Source organism: Petaurus breviceps, unplaced genomic scaffold, assembly GCF_028583685.1.
Source record: "Petaurus breviceps papuanus isolate PSGF00001 unplaced genomic scaffold, PetGlider_PUasm1.0 90740, whole genome shotgun sequence".
Lineage (NCBI taxonomy): Eukaryota > Metazoa > Chordata > Mammalia > Diprotodontia > Petauridae > Petaurus > Petaurus breviceps.
The window spans coordinates 14,593,484-14,614,418 of NW_027187330.1; the positions used below are offsets into that span (position 1 = coordinate 14,593,484).

At 38.9% G+C, this 20,935-nt stretch overlaps 1 protein-coding gene across 1 annotated transcript in view; it reads right to left on the reverse strand.

Moving 5' to 3' along the window:
• The window catches only part of SH2D4B (SH2 domain containing 4B), a 199,162-nt gene that overhangs the window by 76,264 nt on the left and 101,963 nt on the right, over window positions 1-20,935 (reverse strand). The window contains exons 5-6 of the mRNA XM_069067317.1: window positions 11,761-11,977; window positions 8,919-9,043 (exon numbers count right to left, since the gene is read on the reverse strand). Of these exons, the coding sequence (XP_068923418.1) occupies window positions 8,919-9,043; window positions 11,761-11,977 (342 nt within the window). The remainder of the gene's footprint in view (window positions 1-8,918; window positions 9,044-11,760; window positions 11,978-20,935) is intronic.

Consider the following 20,935-nt stretch of genomic DNA (forward strand, 5'->3'; position numbering starts at 1 on the left):
TACTACTACTACTACTACTACTACTACTACTACTACTACTACTACTACTATTACTACTACTACTACTACTGCTGCTGCAACTACTGCTACTCTAAAGACAATGAAAACTACTACAATAATAATAAAAATAACTAACATTTATATAGTTCTTATGATGTTCTAGGCATTGTACTAAGCACTGTACAATTACTATCTCATTTGATCCTCATAACAAGGTAGGTGGAAAATTATCCTCATTTTACAGATGAGGAAACTGAGGTTCAGAGAGGTCAAATCATGTGTTCACAGTCACACAGCTGGTCATTGACAGAGCCAGGATAATGGGTTCATCTCCCTCAAAACAGTTGTTATTTGGTGGGTGATGGCTAGGCTTTGATTTTATTTTGTCCTATTAAAAGAATTAGGAATAATCAACAAGGAGAGTTTGGTGGAATCAACAATAAAGCCAATTTACTGATGTACTGGGTCTCATTTCAACCAAAGCCACAGGAGATGTCCTTTTTTTGTTCTGTGGCAAACAGAACAATATTTTACAAAAACCTATACTGTGAGTAGGCCTTGTTCCCAGGGAAAAGAGAATGTGAAATCTCTTCACCTTCATATAAGGTACAGCCATTTTTGCTATCATATTTCCTGCTTTAAACCTAACAGAATTTGGAAACAAATCAGCTCCAAAGAAGGTTCCTTCATAGCAATGAAAGAGTCACTGAATTCATGGCATTCTTCCCCAAATCTTCTGAACTCAAGTTCATCTCACTTTTCTGTAGTTTTCAGACAATAGACACTGCACCTATTTGGGTTCCTGATTGATTGATTCATGGAAACGGGTGGGAGTTAAAGGGGGAGAAACAATCTTAAATTTGGGGAGATCCGCTTATACAGTGCCTTGTGTTTTTTTGGGACTTGCCAAAGGCTGGTATGGTCTCAGAATCGCTGGGCTCAGTATGGCATAGAGGAAATAGCTCTGCTAATGAAGCATTTTTCTTTTCTTCATAACCCTGGTACTTAGCACAGTATCTGATTCACAGTAAATGAATGATTAATTAATGCTTTCCTGATGCCTTCGAGATTCATGGTCTAATCTTAGCTCTACTACAAATCATTTTGGACTCCTTAGATATAAAATGGGGATAACGATATTTATGTAACCAAGTCAGAATGAGTGAACCTGGAAGCTTGGTTAAGCCATTGAAGCAAAGTCCCAAAGAATCTGGGAACAAGTCAATGTGGGAAAAAGGGAGGGGAGAACCAAGAATCATAACCTAGTTCCCTGTGTATGTAACATGAGCTTGTAAATGGATGAGTTTTGTTTGTTTGTTTTATTTATCCCTTTTGCTAGTTATTTTTACCTTTTCATATTTTCCCTGAAGTTCCTAGTGGTGAATCTTTAGAAAGCCTACAAAGGAGTTACATGCTTCTTCTATAGCAACAGGGTAGCAGAAAATTCCTCTGTCCCAGAAAAGATGAAACAAGAGATCTGGGAATTAGAGAAGGAATAATGGCCCTTAAAACGAATCTCCAAGAGGTCAGTTCATTAACCACTAGGGCTCAAAGGTGGAAGAGAGTGGTCCACTCAATGATCCAGGATGGAATGAAGAATGGACCTCAATGCCACCAGATCCCAGATTCCTTGTCAGGATGTGTTCCGGCACAAACCCTAGCCTGTGATCATGAATATTTTCATTAACATAGAACACATTGATTTGCAGTGTAATACCTTTCACTCTGCCACTTAACAGATAGCTTTCTGAATTTAAATGAATTTAATTAGAATAGATGGTCCCAATTGCCAGGTCTAAATTGCCAATTACATGTAAAGATAGTTTTCAATATTCACTTTTATAGCATTCTGAGTTCCAAACTTTTTTCTCCCTCTCCTCTCCAAGATGGCATGCAATCTGATATAGGCTATACAGAAACAATCATATTAAAGTCTTGTTGTGAAAGAAGAATCAGAACAAAAAGGAAAAACCATGAGAAAAAAAAAGAGAAATTAGTCTGCTTCTTTCTGCATTCACAGACTCCATAGTTCTTTCTCTGGATGTGGAGAGCATTTTCCACCATGAGTCTTTTGGAATTGTCTTTGTTCATCATATTGCTGAGAAGAGTTAAGTCTTTCAAAGTTAGTGATTGTGCAAAGTTGCAGTTACTGTGTTCAATATTCTCCTGGTTCTGTTCACTTCACTCAGCATCAATTTATGTAAGTTTTTCCAGGTTTTTTTCTAAAATCTACCTGCTCATTATTATTTATAGCATAATAGCATTCTATGACATTCATATACCACAACTTGTTCAGCCATTCCCCAAATTATGGGCATCCTCTCAGTTTTCAATTCTGTTACCACAAAAAGAGCTGTTATAAATAATTTTTTACATGTGGGCCCTTTTCCCTTTTTTATGACCTCTTTGGGATATAGACCTAATAGCATAGTTCCAAATTGCTCCCCAGAATGGTTGGATTTGTTTGCAACTCCACCAACAATGCACTAGTGCTCCAATTTTCCCATATCTTCTCCGACATTTACCAGATATTAACTCTTGCCTGTTTAGTTGTCAATAGTTGATAGGATAAGACACTTGGTTCCCTCTACCAGTCCAGATTCCTAGTGCCCCTTTTCTATAATCATTTTGGTTTGTCAATGTCCTTCTAAAAAAGGTGATGTCCAGAACTGGACACAATACTTTTGATAGAATCTGAATAAAATACAGTGACTATGTTCTCTCTTTTATCTGTAAATTTTATGCGTTTTTTTTAAGATATGGATTGGGTCTGAAATTCCACTGGTATAGGGAACTTCCAGGTGAGAAAACTGCCAATTCAGGGCTGCACTTTCTCTGCAACCTACATATCATCTTAGACACAAGGGTGAGAGAATTACCCAAAGTCCTGAAAAGTCAGGTGACTTTCCTGAAGTAGCACAGATAACACATGTGAGAGACAGACTTAATTCCAGATCTTCCTGGCTCAAAGACCAGCTTTCTGTCCATTACATCACATAATCTCTTGACACACTTTTAAAAAAATAATCCAACATTACATTAACTTTCTAGCATCTTTATCACACGATAAGATCATATTAAACATGTCATCAACACCAACAGGGTATTTTTCCACCAAAAATAAGGTCTTCTCCTTCTTGTACTTTTGCAAGTGATTTAAAAATAATTTAGGATTTCTCTAAAATCTTAAAATAACTCCTCAAATCAAATTTGGGGTGCCAGAGCCAACAAAGGGTGAGACTAAGCTATTTTTTCCAACCCAAGATAACATAGAAGGTCAGAAAGAGAAATTTACAACATGAGAGAGGATGCTGACCCAGAGTCTATATGGATAAAACATCAGTGGTATAAACACATAGTGGCAACAGAAGTAGCAGCAGATTCAGAATCTCTTAAGTCAGAGACAGTAAGGGAACCTAGTAAATGGTCAGAAAAACACAACAGGGTACCCTGTGCTAGTACTGAACACAGGAATAGATGCCATTTGGTAACTGTATTGCTTATACCAACTTGTGGGTCATAACTCGAAGGCAGAAAGTACCACTTTCAGTCAAGAGGGAAAGGGAGTCCTGAGGGGAGAGCATTACTTTGGGCCTCAAGGGTCAAGGACCCTGAGGAACAGCATCCTTTTCTGATTCCAAGGGAGGAAGGGCCCTGAGAAGCAGTGTTGATTGTAATTCTAAGGGATTTGGGACCCTTCCTGGGTAAGGACTAGAGTGCAGACCACAAGATCAGTGACCATACCTCACCCCAGATCATACCACCTGGGATGCCCTGAAAATTTCCAAACCCCCAGAACTACCTCTAAAAACAACAATGCAAAAAATCCTAAAGCTAGAGATAGATCTAGATGCCAATAACAGAGCCAGACATTAACATAAAGTTCTAAATGAAGAAATAGGGTGGGAAAATGAGCAAACGAAAACAATCTGCCTATAAAAAGTTGCCACAGTAATAAGGAAGACACAAACTGAAAAGAAGACAATGAAGTCAAAACAGCTATTAGGAAGAAAAAAAAATGAATTGGACACAAACCCAACAAGAATTCCTAGAAGAGTTATACATGACCTTCAAGATGAAATAAGAGCGGTAAAGAAAAGAAATGAAAGCAAAGGAAGACAATTATGAAAAGACAATTATCAGCTTGGTAAAAGAGGCACAAAAATGCTGAAGAAAATAATAGCTTAAATTCACTGGTAAAAATAGTTCCTTAAAAAATTAGAATTGGGCAAGTAGGAGGTAATGATTCCATGGAACCAAAGCAGTACTTAGGAGAAAATTTATATTTCTAAATATGTACGTGAATAAAAGAGAGAAAGAACAGATCAATGAATTGGACATACATCTAAAAACAAAGCCTAGAAAAAGAACAAGTTGGGAGTGGCTAGGTGGCACAATGAATAGAGCACTGGCCCTGGAGTCAAGAACATCTGAGTTCAAATCTGGCCTCAGACACTTAATACAAAAACTAGTTGTGTGGCTTTGGGCAAGTCACTTAACCCCAATTGCCCTCCCCCCCCCAAAAAAAAGAAAGAAAAGAAAAAAAAATAAAAAGAACAAGTTGTATATCCCCAACTAAGTGCCAAATGGAAATCCTGAAAATCAAAGGAGAGATTAATAAAATTGAATGCTAAAAAAATTGAACAAAATATTTTATTCATTAAATAAAAACTAGTAGGTGGTTTTAGGAAAAATAAAATAAACCACTGGTTAATTTTATTTTTTAAATAAAAGAGAAAACTAAATAGCTAATATCAAAAATAAAAAGGGTGAATGCATCACCAGTGAAGATGCAATTAAAGCAATTATTAGCAGTTATTTGCCCAATTACATGCCATCTAGCAAGTGAAATGGATTAATATTTATTAAAAAAAAGATAGCTGCCCAGATTAACAGAAAAGGAAATAAAATACTGAAATAACTCTCTCATAGAAAAAGAAACTGAACAAGCCATCAATGAGTTCCCAAAGAAAAAATCCCCAGTATCAGAAGGACTCACAAGTGAATTCTACAAAACATTCAAGGAACAATTATTCCCAATACTATACAAACTATTTGAAAAAAAAATAAAGAATACATCCTACTAAATTCCTTTTATTATACCAATATGATTTTGATACTTCAACCAGGGACAGCAAAAACAGAAAAAGAAAACTATTGACCAATTTCCTTAATGACTATTGATACAAATTTTTTAAATAAAATATTAGCAAGGAGATAACAGCAAGATGTAAAAAAAAATCATCAACTATAACCAGGTGAGACTTATGCCATGATGCAATGGGAATTTGAAGATCTTCCCTGCTTTGAAAGTAAACTATGAACCCTAATCAGCTGAATGTAGTCACATGGAGCCTGTGGTGGGAAGAGTCTGCTGAAGGGTAGAATAGAGCCAAAGAAAGCTGGGAGTTAGAGCTAGAGAAATGGTGGAGGAGAGAGGACTCTCAGGCAAGGAGATAAAGAGGTTTATGTGTAAATATTGATCTTATATTGGTTTGTAGGAAGGATAAAGGGTGCTATAGTTCTGTGTTGTTATGACTTGTTAACTTCATTACTACTATGATGGAATCAGCTTACAGATTTGGGGATTTGGTTTTCTGGTGTCTAGTTAAATATTTTGGTTCTGTCCTGTATATGGAGAGTTCATTATATTTCATGATTAACTATCAGGTAGGAATATAGTCACAGTCTTTATCATGATCATGGGTGCTGTAAATATCACATTGGCACTATACATGAATATAAGACTTGGTTCAGTTTCAGGAAAACTCTCAGCATAACTGACCACATCAGAAATAAAACCAGCAAAAACCAAATAAGTGTTCCAATAGATGCAGAAAAAGTCTTTTACAAACTACAACGCCCATTTCTATTAAAAAAACAACAATAGTAGAAAGCATAAGAATCAATGGAGTCTTCCTGTAAATGATAAGTAGCATCTAAAACTAAGATCAAGCATTATCTGCAACAGGGCTAGACTTAAACCCCAATAAAATCAGGGTGAAGTAGGATGCCCATTATCACTAGTATTTTGCAATTTGTTCAGTTATATCCAACTTTTTATGACCCCTTTGGGAGTTTTCTCGGCAGATACTTGAGAGGATTGCCATTTCTTTCTTTGAACATTTTATGGATGAGGAACTAAGAAAAACAGTTAAGTGACTTGCCCAGGGTCACATGACCAGTCAGTATCTGAGGCCAGACTGGAACTCAGAAAGTGTTCCTGACTTCAGGCCTGGCACTCTATCTACTGTGCAACCTAGCTATCCCTATTATTCAGTATTGTGCTAGAAATGCTAGTTATAGCAATAAGACAAGAAAAAGAGGGAGTTAAAAATAGGCAATGAGGAAACAAAACGCTCCCTCTTTACAGATATGATAGTATCCTTATGGAACTTTAGAGAATCAGTTAAAAAACTAGTTGAAACAATGAGCAATCTCAGCAAAGTTAGAAAATACAAAATAAACCCACATATATCATCAGTATTTCTATAAATTAACAAAAAAAAATACAGCAGGAGGATATAGAAAGAGAAACTCCATTTAAATAACTGCAGATAATATAAATACATGGGAGTCTATCTATCATGACAAACTTAGGGATTATATGAACACAGTTACAAAACACTTTTCACATAAGGACAGATCTAAGCATTTTGGAGAAATATTAACTGCTCAAGGGTAGGTCAAACTAATATACTAAAAATGACAATTTTACCTAAGAGAATTTATTTATTCAGTGCCATGTCAATCAAACTACTAAAAATATTTTATAAAGTTAGGAAAAAATAATCATAAAATTCATTTGAAACAAGAGAAGGTCAAGAATACCAAGGTAATCAACGAAAAATTAAATTAAGGAACATTTTAGCAATTCCAAATTTCAAACTACATTACAAAGTGATGATCATGAAAACTATCTGGTTTGTTGTTGTCATGTCCTACACTTCATGATTCCTTTTGGGGTTTTCTTCAAAGATACTGGAGTGATAGCTTGAAGGAATCAAAAAAGGGAGAAAGGATCTATTTGTACAAAAATATTTATAGCAGCTCTTTTTTGGTGCCTAAAAATTGGTAATCAAGAGGATGCCCATCAATTGGGGAAATGGATAAAGAAGCCGTGGGAGGTGATAGAGATGAATGTTATTGTGCTGTGAGAAATGACAAGCGGATTATTTCAGAAAAAAAAAATGGAAAGACTTGCATGACCTCATACAAAGTGAAATAAGCAGAACCATGAGAACATTGTACAAGTAGCAACAATACTATATGATGAAGAACTGTGAATGACTTAGCTATTCTTAGCAATACAATGATCCAAGACAATGGCAAAGGACTCATGATGAAAAAATACTATCTGCTTCCAGAGAAAGAACTTATGTTGTCTCAATATAGACTGAAACATACTAATTTTTTTATTTTCTTTTTTTGTTTGTTTCCTTACATAAAATAACCAATATGGAAATGTTTTACATGATTGCATACATAATCTATATCAGAAAGCTTGTTATCTCAGGTGGGGGGAGGGATAAGAGAGAGGAAGAAAATTTGGAAGTCAACGTTTCAAAACATGACCATCAATTTTTTACATATTATTGGGAAATAAAATAATTTTAAAATAAAAATAATTCAAATGCACAACTCTATTCTTTTCACCATGTTGGTTTCAGGCTGTCCATCCAAATGCCATCCCCCAGCTTTGTGGACTCCACACATCTGGGTATGATTTGTGCAACTGCCTTACCCTTTGTAATGCTGCTGTCATCAAATGAAAATCTGAGGCAGCATTTTTAATACTTAAGGTATTTATTTCTCAAAACTTGATCCTATGGCAAAGTATCAAACAGACACTTTAATGAGTTGCTCCAAACAACTAAGTTTATGTTCTGTCTGAGATTTGAATCACAACCATGAATTGCACTTTTTTTTAAATAACAAAAATAAAATTCTTAGTCTAGCTAAATTTGACAATATCACTGAATCTACCCAATTAAAAAAATATATTTAAATAGATGCATATAGGAGGATAGTCAACATGGGAATAGAGGAACTAAGAAATCATGGAATCCAAAGCCAATAAAAATTGCTATCAAGCAGAGTTCAGTATTAAGCTTATTGGGAAGGAGGAACAGTAACTTAGAAATACATAAATGACAGCAAACAAAGATCAAGAAAGGTTATAGTAAATTTGAAGCAGGAGAAGTAGTTGATGAGACAGAAAGAGAGTCTGAATGTAGCCATGGTGAACAAGGAGTATGCCATCTCTTCCTCTTAGCCTGGTGTGATGAAGAATCTGATGGAAGCTTCCAATCTTGAAGAGAGGGCTCAGAGAAAACTAGGCTTCAGTGAACACCAGAGGTCAAAGGAAGTGAGAAAAATATTGAGGATGAAGAAGAGTTAATTAGCAACACAGAAAGGTTTCAGAAAGAAGAGGGGAAATGGAGGGATAATAGGATAGAGAAAGGACTAAGGCTAAGTTGGATATTTAGGGGGAAAGAAAGAGTTCCTTCAACTCTCCCATTCCTCTCCCTGAACCTCTACTATTAGGATTTTTATTCTCTTGCACTCTCCTGGGGCTGTCATCCCTTCAAATAGCTATGGGGATACAGGCCAGGATATTGGCTACACCATAGGATATAGAGATAACAGTCTGTAGATAACAAAACATTGTCATCTTAGACAAAACCATGGTTACCCCCCCACACACACACTTTAGTTACAACTCTTTCAGTAGAACAGTCTAACCTCTGAAGCTTTGGCCACCTTTACATACTGAAAAGAAAGCCAGGCATTTCAGGTATTCTTCTAACCCCTTCATTATCTGAGAATTTTGCCATCAATCCACAATTGCTCGTATCTAGGAATAAAGACAAATACATTAAATTGTTCCTTCAAGAAATAAAAAAAAACATTCCTACCATGAAACCAAGGGGCAATGGATTTGGTGTTCCTCTCAAAACCAGCCCGGCGGGGCAACTGCTCTTCCTTAAACCAGCGAATGATGACATCTCTAGAGACTGGACGAAGAGGCCGTTCCCAGGCCCTGAAAAATAAAATGATGGACGTCAATATGCAGTACAGGGCATTCACCAAGAAACAACAAACCTCGTGGAACTCTAATTTAGGGTCATAAAGCAAAGTAAAAGCATAAATTTTTCCAAATACAAATATCTCCAAAATACTCCTGTTGTGTTTAGAATATATTAAGGATTTGAATTCCAAGTGATTCATCTCTCTCCTTTCTATTATTGAGACTTACCTTAATTCCCTAAGTTAGCACTAACTACATTGGAGGGAGGCAAAGTGTAGTAAAAAACATATTGGGTCAATGCATGTAATTAAATATTACTGTGTTGTTGAAAAATTAATATGATAGATGCAGAAAAGTGTGATAAAACATATGTGAACTGATGCAAAGTGAAGTAAGGAGAACCAAGAAAACCATACATACAACGATGATAACAATATAGATGAAAAACAATAATGACAAGAAACTAAATATAGTCTAACTATAACAAACAGAGATAAGAAGATGCAGTTCTCTGTCTTCAATGGAGAAGTGGGAGACTATGGGAATGGAATATTGCGCATATTGATATGTTGGGAGCTTTTATTCTTTTCTCTTTTATTTTATTTTGTTACAAGGGATGGCTTCCTAAGTGAGGGAGGGAAGGAATATATATTGAAATGAAGATGATAGGAGAAACAAAACATATCAAAAAATAGATAAATGAGTGAATGGACAAAGAAATAAGCCAACATCAAGTTTAATTCTTAGAAGGGCAAATCCCAGTGAAGATTCAAGGAATGAATGAGATATTTTTATGAACTTTTGCTGAACAAGGAAAGCAAACCTTGTAGAACAGTGCACATGATGATTGTTTTTATGTCATTAAAAATCATGGCTAAACGTAATTGAACTCAGATTAGATGCAACGTGAGATGGGGAGGTCTTGGCATAGAATGCAGTTTATGTTATCTTTAGATGTGGTTGCTGTGCCAGCTGAGTTATTGAAATGATTTCTTGTTTGTTACAAGAAAGGATTCTTTTGGTGGGCAAGTAAGTATATTATGAAATTTACTGTGATTGTAAAAAAATAAAAGACATTATTAAAATATTATTTTTTAAAAGGATCGAGGATTGATTTATTTTTTTGAACTTTATTCCACACTACCCCACCCTGTATCATCTTCTTGCTTTTCCCTACCAAGAAAAAAATGACCATTATCAATTATGCTTCATATAAAAAAATTAGAGTTGGAAATGGGAGGCAGGAAAAAAATTAAGAGATCCCCCCAACAATGTTGTGGTACTTAAGAACAGTGTATTGCCTTGAGGAAGGATCCCCCAAAGACAATGAAAAGATAAGGAAACCATAATGTACTTGAGTGAAGACATATTTGAGCAATATTAGAAAGGTTGAGGGGGGAGGGCTAAAGACCAGCATCCAGCACCATGTCATAACATTACATTCTTCTCAAAGCCTCTATTCAGCCCCAGGTAGGAGGAAGAAATCACCAATGCTCTACTAAATATGGCACTCTGTATGTAGCCAGTGACCTAATTTAATGAGAGTTGGGACTTTGCTATCTAGCCTTACAGCTACTTGTCTTTGGGATTTACTGCCTTCATTAGTGTTTCTGTTCCTCTGTCTCCATGAAGGCCAAATGATTTAAGCATCTCACAAAAATAAAAATAATGAGAAAGACTGCTCTGACAGGTGGCCCATCAGCGGCCTGGCAAGGCCCAAGAGCCTTCTATCCCTTCAGATGGCTCACTTTGATTCTTCATCAAGCTAAGAATTTCAGTTCATGCTCGCAGTGAGTTTCAGCAGCTCAGTCCAGTCGGTCAAAGAGATTACCCGTCAAAGCCAAATACTTCCGAACAAAGAAAGACACAAGTTCCTCTGAGTTTATTCCCCAATTATACATCATAGCTGCTGTGACTGACATTGGCAAGATGGAGCAGACAGTGGGTGGGTAATGATCAAGGAACTGTCCAGTCTTCATTGCCAGGACTCTCAATTCTAATTCCATGGACTGGCTGAACTATCTTGGTCATCACATTTATGGAATTGTCCTAATATACCACAGGAGTTATTGATAACTATATAAAGCTACCCTACAGTTAGGCTTGTATAAGTTCCATTAGGGCATTTCATATGTATTTCTGAGACAGATGAAAGATCAGTTTTTGTTAAGAACCCAAAAGATACCAGAACCTTTCTGGGAAAAACTCTGACTTGCAATGGATACACTAGAACTTGACACATATCAGAAAATAGTTTCCATAAGCAGTGAGGTATTTATTTCTAGACTGTTGGACCATATCTTACATTATTATAAGTCTTACTTTAAACCATAGCCAGTTTGTCTCTCATATTATTTATTTCCCAGTCCAAAATGTTAATGGAAGGCTGTCTTCTGAAAGAGTCTTCAGTTTTTAGCTGATATAGATGTGAATGGCACATACTAAAACAATACTTTCTTTCAAAGAAGGTTACTTTAAAAGTGGGGAGGGCAGCTAAGTGGCATACTGAATAGAGCATCCGCCTTGGAGTCAGGAGGACCTGAGTTCAAATCAGGCCTCAGACACTTAACACAAAAAAACTTAGCCACGTTTCCCCCACTAGAACGGGGCACCTTAAGGGCAGAAGCTATTCTGTTTTAGCCTTTGTGTGCCTGTCACTTAGCACAGTGCCTGACACAAGTAAGATCTTCATGAATGCTAGTTTAATTAATTGATTGACTGATACCTACCTAACTGGGACAAGGAGGGACTTTGGTGGAGTGGGGCTAGGATGGTGGTTATTGAGCTTTGCCTCCTGCTCATTGTACAAGCCAATTTCTTGGAACATGTTGCTGAGACCAGCAACCGTTCCCTTCTGAATTTCTCGCAGTGAGTGCCGACGGTACTCATCCCGGGCTCTCTGAGCTTTCCGTCTCCGTTCTTCATCTGCAGCTTTAGAACGGCGTACTAAAAAAGAGAAAAGAAGGTAGGGAGAAGACATGTACAAAAGTAGTGAATCAATAAACAAATATTTATTGAGTGCCTATACTCAAGGGTTAAGGATGCTGTTGTACTAAAGGGGGAAAATATATAATTGTTTCCTTTGCAGATTTCCTTCACAAGTTCATGGTTCAGTAGCATTGTAAAGGAAGTAGATGTGTGCAGTTTTTCAGGAGTATTTGGGGAAATCTAGAAGTAGCCTCAAAGCTAGTCAATGTTGATTAGTTGTTTGAGAGAATGGACTCTTTTTACACAGCCATGTGAACAAAGAGTCAGTGGCCGAGCTGAAAGCGTGTCCTGGGTATATTTTCACATGACATCAGAGAGACTTAGTGTTGTTAAACGTGTGAACAGTTCTATAACATGGAGATCTGAAACATGGAACATCCATAAAAAGGTTAAGTCAAGTGCCTCAGATTTGCAAAAGTTAAGAGTCACAGAAAGGTTAAAAAAACATGTAGACAATGTAGTAACCTGGTTGTTTGCAGGGAGTCAAGGAGTGGGAAATGTCTCTTTCAAAATTCTCCAACCAGACCCTGTGATATGCATAAATTATAGGTGGCATCATAGAAATAGAAAGAAGTTATAGGAGCAAAAAGGAGTTTAAAAGGAATTTTCTCATTCATGTCCAATAAGAATTTAGAATGAATGACCCAAAACACAGACTTAAGAGCTTCTATAGGTACCTGGCTAGGAATATATGGCTGGGATCTGCATAACAAAAAGAGCTAAGAGAGTCCCCTGGGACTTCACGCTAAAAACTAAAAGATTTTACCCTCACGGTAAAGAAGATATGAAACATCCAAACACTAGTAGGCAGCAATGGGTTATAGCCTCAGTTCTATAGGGATACCCAAAATAGTTTGGAGGAATCCAACAGAACGCAACAAAAGACAGTATGATGAAATCACCATTAGACATCAGAGGTTCTACAGTTTCAGAGATGTAAATTGCCCTGGCCATACATGCTCCCTATATGTGTTCTCTGGGCACATGCTTTCCTATACATGTCTCCTCCCCTACTGGTGGTAGGTTAACCCGTTGAGAAGTGTACTCTTATGGGTGTGAAGACAATCTTTCTTGTCCCAGTTAATGTCCTGCTCCAAACACCAGGTAATATGTATTAATACGATGAAAACTATGATGAAAGTCTGTAAAACCAAATTTTATTCAGTACAGTACAATGAGGGAGAAAACAGTGCAGCATAGAAACCTAGGCCAGGTTACTGCCAGGCTCATTGTTTACTTGCTTTTAAAATTCTCAAACTTTTTCATCTCAAGCAACAGAAAACCCTGTGTCGATTGCTTACTTGCAGAAGACAACTCAACGTAGATCTGCTTTGCCCTCAGTTTCCTAGATATGTTCTCAGTTTGAAATAAAGCACATTCAAAAATCCAGAGCTCAGCTGCTGGGGCATTAGCACGGCAAAGACAAAGACAGGCAATAATCAGAACTAATTTGGTGTACACAAGATACCACTGAGGTGACCCTCAGGCACAGACAGTCAGCAAGTATTTATTCAGGACCTGCTGCGTGGAGATTGATTAGAGGGGTTAATCATCAGGGCTGACCTGGTTAAGCTCAATGAGACAACAACTGTTCATGGCCCACTCTCTGCAGCCCATGGATATTTCTTAAGATGAGATTGTTTTTATCACTCTGATGTCAAGTCCAGGCCGGGGATGAGTAGGGTCCCCTTTATGAATCTAAAGGTAGTGAATCCTCATGGGCAGGGGAAGTCTGTTAAAAAAGACTACAAAGTCAGCAAATCACAGAATATGGATCTCTATGGAGGGCCCACTTCAGGCATTATCCCTAGAATTTCTAGGCTCTGGCCTAGAGTTTCCCAACAGATGGTAGCAAGTTGCTGGAAACTCCCCTGAAGCTGTTGAATCAGCTCTGTGAATGCCAGGATGGAGGAGACTCCAGAGATTATAGGTTGGGCTAAATCATGAGTGCCACAGAGCCCTCACTGCTCTGGTCATGAAAACATAGCCCTTGGAGTAGATCCGGTATAGGGCAGACACTCTAGGGAGGCATCAGGATGTAATGGAAAAAGCCTGGGTTTTACATCAGGAGACAAGTTCCAGCCTCCACTCTGCTACTTAATGTGACCTTTTAGCAAATCATTTAATTTCTCTCCAAGCCTCCATTTCCCAACTCTAAAATGAGTACGATAACAATACCTGCTTGGCTAGTCAGACATTTGCTAAACACCTACTGTGTGCAGATCATGTCAGGGAAAGATAAAGAGTTTACACACAACATAGTATTTGCTTTCAAGGAGCACACAGCTTTCTAGGGAGATGTGAAACATAACAAAATAACTATTATTCCCAGTTACACATGATAAATGCACTAGAACAGTGCTATCTAAAATTGGGGATAGGGGTTGGAGAGGCGTGGCCTCACCTTAGGGGGGCATGGTCTGATCCCAAAGGGGGTATGATCAACCAGGTAGAAAGTGAAGGAGCAGCCCACAGGGGATGTAATAGCTGGGAAATGGCTAATTATTGGGTTTATCTCCAATCCTTATCCCTCAATACTCATTCCCCTCTCTCAGCTACACCAGCTCCAGGTTCCCCCTTTAGAGTCTGGGGTAGACCCCTTGAAACAGATGTAACCTAAAATAACCATTTACCCAGAGAAGCTGCAAAAGTGCTTTTGAGATGCCACAATATCACAGCATCGTAGAATACTAGGTGGTAGAGTGACCAAAATACCAGGCCTGGAGTCAGAAAGAACTGAGGTCTAATTTGACCTTACACACTTAAAATTGTGTAAACTTGAGCAAATCACTTATCTCTAGTTTTCTCAGGTATAAAATGGGGATAAAAAGCACTTACCTCCTAGGATTGTTATGACGTCAAACACAATAATGATTACAATACACTTGGGACAGTCTCTGGCACAAAGTAGGTGCTTAATAAATTTTTTCCCTTCCTTCCTACATTATCTTTCTACCTGAACCCACCCATTTTACAAACTTCCCCTCTGCTGTTAAGCGCACCAACAGTCTTGCATTCACATCATTTTTCAATTTAATATCCTCAACTTCTCACCCCATCAACATATGCAATCAGTTGCATAGGTTTTTTGATTTAGAATCTTTTTGATTCTATCTCCATATTTCTCACACCCATCCCCTTCTCTCATCACCTCTTGCTGGACTATTGGAATAATCTTTTCATTCATCTCTCTGCTTCAGTCTTTTCTCATTCTGATATATACTTTACACAGTTCCCAAAGGGATTTTCCAAAAATGCAGATCTGAGCATGTCACCCCTACTTACTAAATCCCAGTGACTCCCTATTGACTCTGGGATTGGGTCTGATCAGTGCTTAGCATGGTGCTGGCATGCATTCATGTTCAGTTGTTTCATCCGTGTCTATTTCTTTGTGATCCCTTTTGGGGTTTTCTTGGCAGTGGTACTGGAGTAGTTTGCCACTTCCTTCTTCAGCTCATTTTACTGATGAGGAACTGAGACAAACAGGGTTAAGTGACTTGCCCAGAGTCACACAGATAGTAAATGTCTGATGCCAAGATCAGTCTTCCTGACTCTAAGTCTGCCACTCTTTCCGCTGGGCCACCTAGCTGTCCTGGCCCTTTTAGGTGGATGACAAATGTTAGTTGACTTTACTTATCTATGGTATTGGGAGGTTAAGTGTCTTGCCAGTATTTGTCAGAAGCCCATATACCTGCCTTTTAACCACCATACCATGCTGCTTCTCTACTTTGTATGTAGTAGGCATTTAATAAATGTTTGTTGAATTGAATTAGAAAAATACCAACTATTATGCCATGCTCATGCCAGGCCACTTAGAAGGAGAGATGGTAAGGAACCATGGAATGGAATTCTTATGCCTAACAGCACTAAAAACTCTATATTTCATATAACCAATCAACAAATATTTATTAAACACCTAGTGTATACCAAGAACAGTGCTGGGGATACAAAGACCAAAAAAATATCAATAGACAGACAGATAAACAAATAAATTGGGGGCGGCTAGGTGGTGCAGTGAATAGAGCACCAGCCCCAGAATCAGGAGGACATGAGTTCAAATCTGATCGCAGTCACTTAACACTTACTAGCTGTATGACCTTGGGCAACTGACTTAACCCCAATCGCCCTGCCTTCCACCCTCAAAAAAAAAAAAAAGCAAATAAATAAATGAGCGAAGGAAGAAAGGAAGGGAGGGAGGAGGAGAAGAAGGGAGGGAGGGAAAGAAGAAAGAAAGAAGGAAGGGAAGGAGGGAGGGAAAAACAGAAGGAGAGTGGAAAGGTCCCTGCCCTTATAGAATTAATATGCTTTTAGGGGCAGTAGGATGTACACATATTCATGTATATACATGATAAATATGAGGCTTTTGGGGGTGGGGCACTGCAGAAGCTGAGGGGAGTAGGAGAGGCTTCATGTAGAAGGTGTTACCTGAACCAAACTGGAAGGAAGTTAGGAATTCTAAGAGGCAAAGGCCAAGAGGGAGTGCATTCCAGGCAGGCATAGGACTTCCTCTGGAAATGCAGAGACCTCCATTGTCTCAGTCTGAGGAGATCCAGGGGACCATCAAGCATTTTCTGGAAGCTTCTCAAATGTCACAATGATTGCCATCCTTCAGCACCGCCCTCAATGTCACTAGTATAGTAGGAAAAGAGCTTAAATGAAACTAATTTACATTGACATTTACTGGACATTTTCAAGGTAACTTTCAGGTCCATTGAGGCTTTTTTGCATTTGGGGAATGAAAAGGAGAGAGATAAGAGATGTGAGAGGAATGGGAAAAGCTGCAAATCACCAACAGGCTTTGTTGCACTCTCTAGCACAGAGACATTAATAAAGGGAATTGCCCATAAAACTTCTAGCCATGTCTTCCTCTTTCCCCCTCATTTTCAATGATAAATTCCTTCCATCTGTTGTCTGTTCCTGCCTTTGAGCCTCCTCTCTAGAGGTAACCAGCTATGACAGAGTTAAGGCATACTCTGGATGCTGCCACAAGGATGCCCCATATCCATGGCAGCTTTCATTTCTGCAGCATGTCAGAGGGGCCTTCCAAGCCTTGCCTGAGGATGGCCACCAGGGCCGATGGGTCTCCAGGGAGCAGCAGCAATGGTTATCTCCTCAAGTGGACACTATCACACATACCACTCCCAACTCTTTAGGGTGGAGTTCTCTAGAAGATCACGTCAAGGTAAGAGAAAAATTAATTTCCTGGCCCCATATCACTTTGTAGGAGTACCTAGCCTTGCTTTGGCTCAGAACCAGTTCCCCAAAGAGAGAATTTGTCATAAGAACTGGAAAAAATATGAGGACAGGGTGAGGGTAGATGTAAGAAGAAAGATGAGTCCCTAGTCAGCATAATTGTTCCCTTTCATAGACCTAACTAGAAACTTTTGAAGTGTGTTTATAGCTGGGCCTTCTTGCCAGTTGACCAGAAGTTGGAAATGGAATTGATTAGCCTGGAGAAGAGTTGAATCAGATGGGACACTATAGCTGTCTTCAAGCATTTGGAAGTTTGTCATGACAAAGAGGGATTAGACTTGCTATGATCCCCACCCCCACCCCCAGAAGTCAGACCTAGGATCCGAGTGTAGAAGTTACAAACAAATTTGGACTTGACGTGGGGAAAAATCCTCACAGTCAGAGCTATTCAAAAGTGGAACAGGCTGCTTCAGGAGGCAGCCAGCGGGGCTATGACTCTGAGCCTGCACATCTTTCCACTGTACCCCACAGAATAAGGATCCAGAGAGTGCCCCCACAATGGAGGCCGAGAGCAGGGAGGGTTAGTGCTAGGTTTGTTGTTGTTCAGCAGGTCCATACACCAGCCTGCGTATGGGATGGGAGTGGAAGTCCTTCTTCCCCCACCCCCAGGGTGAAAGTTACCCCCCAAAAGGCCTTGTGATCACCAGACCCTGGAGAGAGGAGCAACAGCACAGAAATGGGACCAGGCAGGTGCTGGGGCTGGGGCTGAGGCAGGAAACTTGCCCCTTGAAGCCAATTTATTCACTTCTTAGTCCCAGTTCTTTCATGCAGTTATCCCACATTCTCTAAGCTAATGGCGATCTCCCAGTGAGCATTTTGCCTGGGCTTAGTACCTTCTGCCCTCTATTACAGTCATCTGTATCCATAGCTTTTGCCTCATTCAGCTGTAGTCACCAAGGACAAGGACTGTGTCTTAGATTAGCTTTGCATGCATAGAATACTAGCACATTGCCTTGGATATAACAGGATAACTGAATAAGTATTTGTTAGGATGAATAAAGGTTTATTTATCATGCATTTCTTTTAATGACCTCTTTTAATGATCACTTCACTTTTCTGTGGGCTCCTTAAGAATTCGGGATACCTAATATCACCTAGAACTCCTAAGGCCTAGGTATGCCCCTACCCTTGCAGTAGGTGCTCAGGATATGCCAAGACAGCAGCTAGGCATTGGCCCAGTAATTTGGGCGCTGCCTCCCTTCTCATTATCATAGGCATTGACTAAACTCAATTCAGGACACTGTGCAGTGCGATATAGTTATCAGAGATATGATATTGTACTAGCACTCAACATTCAGAGTCTGGTTTAAAATACTGAGAGTCCAGCTTGGGGAGACAGACCAAACTCACAAAAAAAAATGGATTAGAACTAAAGGAGCCCTGGATCGGGAGTCAGAGGAGCTGACTTTGAATCCTACGTCTGTTTCTTACAAGCTGTGTGACCTTAGGGAAGTCACCTTGTCTTGGCCTAAAATGAAGGGGATTAGAGTAAATGACCTCTGAGATTCCTTGAGAATGAAGAATGAAACTTTTCAAATGGCATATATTGTAAGTACTATAGAAGTTTGGATAGGATAGTTGTCAAGGCTAGACAGTCTTGTGGAGAAGATATGAATGGCAACATTCAGAGAACAGTGATCGAGGGGATCCTTTTGCATCTTGCAGAAAGAAAGAAGTAGCAGAACCCAAGTCCCTGAACCCTCTACCAATAGCCTGACTTCATGGGAATTTACTGATCTCCCTGAAGGAGAGCATCCCACCTGTCGGTGCATCCTTCCCAACTGACTCTCTTCCTCTTCCCCAGTCTGGCCTCAGAGGCCTTGCAGATGCCATATTCTCCCTTATTTCTGTCCCACAATCTCCTTGTGCCCACCTATCTAAATCTCCTCTGCTCAATTAGAGAACTGGACTCAATGAACTCTAATTTAACTTGCAATTCTAGATGTTATGATGTCCTCCTTTCTTGCCTCCCCAAACTCTGTGGTCTAGCTTCCTCAGCCCACACGCTCTATTGGCCCACATGGAGTGCTCCATCTTCTCACTTCTATCTCTTACCTTTCCTCAAGACAGCTCAAATCCCAACTTTTCCAAGAGATTTTCTCAGTCCCCTTCCCAACTTTGAGGAACTTGTCTCTGAGATTACCTTCCATCTATTCTATGCATGTCATATATATATATATATATATATGTATATATATACATATATATGTATGTATGTATAATTATTTACATGGTGTCTCTCCCATTAGAATGTAAGCTCCTGGAGTGGCAGGGACTGTGTTTTTTTTTTTTACTTTTCTCTGCTTCCCCAGCACTTAGAAAAGTGTCTAACACATTAAAAAAACACTTAACAAAGGCTTATATTTTTCCTTAATAGTATTTTATTTTTTCCAATTACATGTAAAGATAGTTTTCAACATTCATTTTTATAAAATTTTGAGTTCCACATTTTTCTCTCCCTCCCTCTCCAAGACAGTCAGTAATCTGATACAGGCTATATATGTACAATAATTTCACAAAGGCTTATTAACCAACTGACTGTATGTTGTCTCCACTTCTGATCATAAGAAATTAAACTAGATGTGTTCTTGGAGGCAGAGTATGACCATTAATTGTCACATCATGGGGGCTTTACTAATATTCTTAGTAAAAGGACTGAAGGTATGTTGAAAACTCAAGTGTTATTGAAGAGGAATGAGAAACTTTATGTGTAAATATAGATATATACAAAGCCTGCTTTCTCATTTCTACATGATTTATGCTCAACTCTCTCCAGCTTATACCAGAAAGGACTGGAGTTTGGTGATTTGAGAAGTGAATTAGTCAGGCATTCTGGACCAGGCCATTACTTTGGACAAATCTCCTTCCTTTTCTGGGCCTCAGTTTCCTCATGCATGATATGAAGATCTCTAAGACCCTAGCAAGAGCCATAAGACTCAGCTGTAGCTAACAGAAAGCAGATTTCCACAAGTGAGAGATGGCAGTGATGGGGAGATATAGGGAGGGGAGCACTGAGTTTGGCTTTTGTCCCAGCTCTACTTCTTAGCTGTATGTCCTTGAGCAAGTCTCTGCGTCTCAGTTTCAACACCTGTCAAATCAGGATAGTAACACGCATGCCACTTCCCTGACAGACATGTTATAAGGCTCAAACAGACAACATATGTAAAGGTCTTTGGAAGCCTTAAAGCTCTATATGACTATAAGCTATTATTAACCTCAAGATACGACATCACTGTTAAGTAGTCAGCAGCTATTGAGTTACTGTAGCGGAGTTGTGACTCCTGTATTTCATTTTTATGAATGCTGAAGGATGTGTGGGGTCTGCAAATGATGCACAACATAAAAGGGTATTCCCTAGAGAGTGTCAGAACAAAGAAAGAGAGAGTATAGTTCATCCTTTGCTGAATTAAGCTGCCTGCTGGAAAATTCATAGACTATCTATGTATGAGAAGGCTTTCTTCATGTTCCCTGAGGGGCTGTCAATACAGTGCTAGAGTTTTCTTGTCTTGAGCTACAATTGGTAGTTTGCATTTTCAACATTTGAATCTATGGTTTTTGAATACCGCCTGCCCAGCCTAGACAGTTGAATTTTCAGTCTTCCATGGGATACCTGATGGTGATGATGCAGTGGAAGCTGCAAGTCAGGGAATATCTCAGTGTCTA